Raw genomic sequence first — 6,879 nt, 5'->3', positions numbered from 1 at the left:
CCGGGAGCGGTCACACATACATTTTCATGGATCTATACTTAAACTCAAATCACCTCAGAGTAGTTTTGATGCAGTATCTCAAATAAAAAAATTTCCATCTGCCCTGGATTATATCTGACATACTTTGGCAGTTTCAGAGATGTCATCTAAACCAGAAATGAGAATCTGAAAACTATCAGGGAAAAAACTAGATCCTGGAATGTATAGGTTCTTTGCCATTTTCTACATGCTAGTGAATATACAGTCAATGGCAAAACTGATCATTATTAGCTGCTGAAGTATTAATAGGTTAAATTTGTTAACAGATTAAATAAATAAATAAATAAATAGATATTAAAAAATTATCAACAACTGCGCTCTACATCCCCCTGACCCCTGACCCTTGCCCTCTGCCCTCTGCACCCTGCCCTCTTCATCCACAGTCCCATAGCGATGCCCGCATGGGTTGGAGTGGTGCCACCTCAGCACCAGGGCTGTTTCAATGGTCATCAAAGATATAGAATTACATAATTGTCAAGGTCTTTATTTTTTATCAGAGAACAAATTCACACACCGCACATGATATGAAGGGGTGTATGCAGGGCAGATCAGGGGAGTTAAGTGGGAAGGTGTGTGCGCGCGTGCACATACATGCTCACCACTCTGCCTGTCTTGATGACGTTGTCATGGTGAGAGCTGCTCATGAGAGGTACTGCCCAGGCCAAGGTCATGTACATAGTGATATGATACAGCTTCCATAAAGGGCAGACAGATATTAGTAGGAAACATGGTGTGATGTAGCACTGGCTCTAAAAATGGATTTCTTCTTCCACCGCTTTGCTACCTGCCCTGTCGCTCGGGAGACAGACAGCCTGATTTTGACAGACAGGAATTCTACAGGAGAAGAAATAAAATCGACTAGACAAAAAGTTTGACAACCCACACCCACAGAGCTGCATTAATGTCATAAGACAATGCAAGACAAAAGGTGCTTTATTTCTGAAAAGCATTTTGAAAGGTTGGCCTTTAAGAAGCAATATTGCACTGCGAAAGCACCAAGTGCTAATCTCCCGTCACACGCTGTTCTTCGAGCTCAAGGACATTTTCATTTCATTTTACAATCATCACGTTACAAGAAGAGCCGAAACGTGTCTGTGCACGGAACCTACGACTTCTGAAGTCTAGCACGAGCCAGTTTGTTCGAATCCCTTTGGTTTTGAATGTTGACATTTGAACTCTTCCCGCTCAGTGCTCCTCACTGTGCCTCCTCTATCCCACAGACGCCTCACCAAGTCCACGCTCTTGCTGATCCCCCTGTTCGGGACTCACTACGTGGTGTTCAACTTCCTGCCGGACGACTCTAGTGTGAACCTGCGTTTCTGCATCGAGCTCTGCCTTGGCTCCTTCCAGGTGCCAATTGCCCCCAAACATAGCACAGGGCACCTAGACAAGCCAGGGTTACTCACAGGGTCACTGTTTCAAATCTGGTGGTTCACGTTTGCCGTCATATGTATGTCGAACGTCCTACGTGTTGTCAGTCGGTCGTGCGTGGACATGCCTGTGACTCATGTTGGTCTCAGCGCAGCCTGCTGGGGTGTTTGCAGAAGTCGCTGTGTAATATGTCATGAGAGAGGCAGGTGGCCGTGGGTAATGTCAGGGGTTTTCCATGAGGAGCAGGTCCGTGTAGCGTCTGCAGGCTCAGCTTGCTGACCCCTTCTTTCAGAGAATTATGTGGGTAGGCTATAAAACCAAACAGCACCAAGGCCCAGCTAAGCTGAGCTGAACAGCATCAAGACCCAGCTAAGCTGAGCTGACACAGCTGTATAAATGATCAACGCTGCTTTACGAAACCCAGCTAAGCTGCGACAGCTGTATAAATGATCAACGCTGCTTTACGAAACCCAGCTACACTAAAACACCTGTATAAATGATCAACGCTGCTTTACGAAACCCAGCTACACTAAAACACCTGTATAAATGATCAACGCTGCTTTACGAAACCCAGCTAAGCTGCGACAGCTGTATAAATGATCAACGCTGCTTTACGAAACCCAGCTAAGCTGCGACACATGTATAAATGATCAACGCTGCTTTACGAAACCCAGCTACACTAAAACACATGTATAAATGATCAATGCTGCTTTACGAAACCCAGCTACACTAAAACACCTGTATAAATGATCAACGCTGCTTTACGAAACCCAGCTACACTAAAACACCTGTATAAATGATCAACACTGCTTTACGAAACCCAGCTACACTAAAACACCTGTATAAATGATCAACACTGCTTTACGAAACCCAGCTACACTAAAACACCTGTATAAATGATCAACACTGCTTTACGAAACCCAGCTACACTAAAACACCTGTATAAATGATCAACGCTGCTTTATGAAACCCAGCTACACTAAAACACCTGTATAAATGATCAACACTGCTTTACGAAACCCAGCTACACTAAAACACCTGTATAAATGATCAACACCTGCTTTCCAAGGGCACCACATCCCATTTCCCTTCAAGAGTACAACAAAAAAAAGAGTCTACAAACCTGTTCCTTTTCAGGGAACATTTCAGAAAAGTTAAATGAGACAACAATTAGTAAAACTGGATAATTACTGTCATTTGGAGTGATTTGGACCCATTCAAAATGTTTTCACACACACACACAAAGAGTTCATGGCCCTGTTCCAGTCAGTTATTACTTTTCAAACATTTACTCGGAACAGGTCAGCGTGATGCCATTTATTCTACACCATGCGCCCTCCACGATCGGCTGCGTTCCAATACTCTTCCCAGACAGCCTGTTCCATAGGCTGCAGTAAGCACAATACTTTCTCCTTCAATACTACCCTCTCACTACTACACCCTCACACCCTCTTGAGAACACACTACTGTTCTCATCTGTCAAAAAATTTAAAAAAGCCAGCAGGAGTTAAGAATTTTAACCACTGCAGCCAGTACCATTGTTCTGTGTCACAGCTGATACTGTTTGGCAAGTGTCTGAAAACAAACAGCTCATTATAGTCCTCAGGTGTTTCATCTGGCAAATGTCCAAGCTGAAGTACCTGTTGAGATTGGCCCGGAGAGTTGATGCTCAGATGCCATTCAAAAGTTTTGCATTTTGTTATTTTAGGTTTCTAGGCGTCTAATCAAGTGTTCATCACGAAACTTCAGTAAATCCCCGGTCTAGATTCCACAGCCCACGATTCAAAGCGAAAAGATCAAATATTTAGTCACACCTGCCTTAGCTGAACAGGACCGATTATTGGATTTGCACCTGACACTGCGGTTTTATACATACTATCCTACTAACAAAATAGTATATATCAAATTAAATTAAATTATTCAAGAGAGTTTTCCTTGTTTTGTCCTGATGACAGTCCAATTTGCTCTACCAATTTGCTGTAACAGCTCATAATGCGCTGATTACAGCGGTGATGGTGTATATATTAGACGCAGGGAAAGGACTAAGGGTCGTTGGACAGATCCGGCTATTTAAAGACATGAAGCGGAACGATGAGCATGAGAGTGCTGGGTCATGTGACTGGGCTTAGTTCCATGCTTTCTTACATTTCAAATTATCTTGGGATTGGAGTTACATGTAAGCATACATGAAAAGGTTTGAGAGCTATTTTGTAGTATTTAAATTCCATGTTATGACGAAACGGATTGAAAAAGGTGTAAAAGGTTTGTGAATGATTTCTGTGTCCAGCTGTGTAAAGCGCCATCCATAACACACAGTCATAGACATTTGTGTGATAATTTCAAATCTACATTGCTCATATTGACACTGATTTATCATTTCATTCAAGGGGCTCATAGTGGCGGTTCTCTACTGTTTCCTGAACCAAGAGGTGAGTTCTTCTGATAAACATCGGAAGTAAAAAATTAAATTTCGTGGCAATCTCTGTCTGCGCCATCAACAAAATATGTATGCTTAGTCTGTTCTTCATTAGCAAACACAGTAATTCCCAGAGCAGCCTGGGAACTGCATTGGCAGTTTAAATTTATTTAAATGAAGTCTTCCCTAATGAAACCAGCCATCTGTTTGATTACTGATTTAAACTGAGTGCTTCATAATAAAACCCCTGAGCTCCAAACAGCATCGGTCAAGAACTCTTGTAACAATGAATGATAAATACTATCTGAATGTTTGTCCTTAACAATTATTGCAGTAAACACAGGAATACCTGAATAACAGGTTATATTAGTCTCTCTTTGTTTGTTTGTTTTTGTGTGTGTGTGTGTGTGTGTGTGTGTGTGTGTCAGGTACAGAGTGAGGTGCAGATGCAGTGGCTGCGTTGGCTGGAGAGCAGCTATGGGGTGGTTCCCGCCGCAGCGAAGGGCAGTCAGATGGACACGCCGTTTTAGCACCTGGCAGCAGAGCTCCTACCTGTTCTACTCACTTCAGACTCGGCTGTTTTCAACTGTGTGCTGCCTACATGCTGAAACAAAACCCAACAGAGCCTACACCAACCTTTATCAACACCACCTACCGTACACCTACACCACCTACCGTACACCTACACCACCTACCGTACACCTACACCAACCTTTATTAACACCACCTACCGTACACCTACACCACCTACCGTACACCTACACCACCTACCGTACACCTACACCAACCTTTATTAACACCACCTACCGTACACCTACACCACCTACCGTACACCTACACCAACCTTTATTAACACCACCTACCGTACACCTACACCACCTACCGTACACCTACACCAACCTTTATTAACACCACCTACCGTACACCTACACCACCTACCGTACACCTACACCAACCTTTATTAACACCACCTACCGTACACCTACACCAACCTTTATTAACACCACCTACCTTACACCTACACCAACCTTTATTAACACCACCTACCGTACACCTACACCAACCTTTATTAACACCACCTACCTTACACCTACACCAACCTTTAACACCACCTACCGTACACCTACACCAACCTTTATTAACACCACCTACCTTACACCTACACCAACCTTTAACACCACCTACCGTACACCTACACCAACCTTTATTAACACCACCTACCTTACACCTACACCAACCTTTAACACCACCTACCGTACACCTACACCAACCTTTATTAACACCACCTACCGTACACCTACACCAACCTTTATTAACACCACCTACCGTACACCTACACCACCTACCGTACACCTACACCAACCTTTATTAACACCACCTACCGTACACCTACACCAACCTTTATTAACACCACCTACCTTACACCTACACCAACCTTTATTAACACCACCTACCGTACACCTACACCAACCTTTATTAACACCACCTACCTTACACCTACACCAACCTTTAACACCACCTACCGTACACCTACACCAACCTTTATTAACACCACCTACCTTACACCTACACCAACCTTTAACACCACCTACCGTACACCTACACCAACCTTTATTAACACCACCTACCTTACACCTACACCAACCTTTAACACCACCTACCGTACACCTACACCAACCTTTATTAACACCACCTACCGTACACCTACACCAACCTTTATTAACACCACCTACCGTACACCTACACCAACCTTTATTAACACCACCTACCGTACACCTACACCAACCTTTATTAACACCACCTACCGTACACCTACACCAACCTTTATTAACACCACTTACCGTACAGCTACACCAACCTTTATTAACACCACCTACCGTACACCTACACCAACCTTTATTAACACCACCTACCGTACACCTACACCACCTACCGTACACCTACACCAACCTTTATTAACACCACCTACCTTACACCTACACCAACCTTTATTAACACCACCTACCGTACACCTACACCAACCTTTATTAACACCACCTACCTTACACCTACACCAACCTTTAACACCACCTACCTTACACCTACACCAACCTTTAACACCACCTACCGTACACCTACACCAACCTTTATTAACACCACCTACCTTACACCTACACCAACCTTTAACACCACCTACCGTACACCTACACCAACCTTTATTAACACCACCTACCGTACACCTACACCAACCTTTATTAACACCACCTACCGTACACCTACACCAACCTTTATTAACACCACCTACCGTACACCTACACCAACCTTTATTAACACCACCTACCGTACACCTACACCAACCTTTATTAACACCACCTACCGTACACCTACACCAACCTTTATTAACACCACCTACCGTACACCTACACCAACCTTTATTAACACCACTTACCGTACAGCTACACCAACCTTTATTAACACCACCTACCGTACACCTACACCAACCTTTATTAACACCACCTACCGTACACCTACACCAACCTTTATTAACACCACCTACCTTACACCTACACCAACCTTTAACACCACCTACCGTACACCTACACCAACCTTTATTAACACCACCTACCGTACACCTACACCAACCTTTATTAACACCACCTACCGTACACCTACACCAACCTTTATTAACACCACCTACCGTACACCTACACCAACCTTTATTAACACCACATACCGTACACCTACACCAACCTTTATTAACACCACCTACCGTACACCTACACCAACCTTTATTAACACCACCTACCGTACACCTACACCACCTACCGTACACCTACACCAACCTTTATTAACACCACCTACCGTACACCTACACCACCTACCGTACACCTACACCAACCTTTATTAACACCACCTACCGTACACCTACACCACCTACCGTACACCTACACCAACCTTTATTAACACCACCTACCGTACACCTACACCAACCTTTATTAACACCACCTACCGTACACCTACACCAACCTTTATTAACACCACCTACCTTACACCTACACCAACCTTTATTAACA

General features: G+C 43.8%; 1 protein-coding gene across 1 annotated transcript in view; it reads left to right on the top strand.

Moving 5' to 3' along the window:
* Positions 1–4,741, top strand: part of ghrhrl (growth hormone releasing hormone receptor, like) — a 30,007-nt gene extending 25,266 nt beyond the window's left edge. Inside the window, exons 11-13 of the mRNA XM_027028908.3 lie at positions 1,260–1,389; positions 3,798–3,839; positions 4,255–4,741. Coding sequence (XP_026884709.3) covers positions 1,260–1,389; positions 3,798–3,839; positions 4,255–4,356 — 274 coding nt within the window. The 3' untranslated portion in view covers positions 4,357–4,741. The remainder of the gene's footprint in view (positions 1–1,259; positions 1,390–3,797; positions 3,840–4,254) is intronic.
* Positions 4,742–6,879: the final 2,138 nt, after the last annotated feature.

The sequence above is a fragment of the Electrophorus electricus genome, chromosome 21, assembly GCF_041902795.1.
Source record: "Electrophorus electricus isolate QZ-2024a chromosome 21, ASM4190279v1, whole genome shotgun sequence".
In the NCBI taxonomy this organism is placed as follows: domain Eukaryota; kingdom Metazoa; phylum Chordata; class Actinopteri; order Gymnotiformes; family Gymnotidae; genus Electrophorus; species Electrophorus electricus.
Note: the sequence above shows the minus strand (reverse complement) of the source record. Positions and strands in the feature narration are given on the sequence as shown.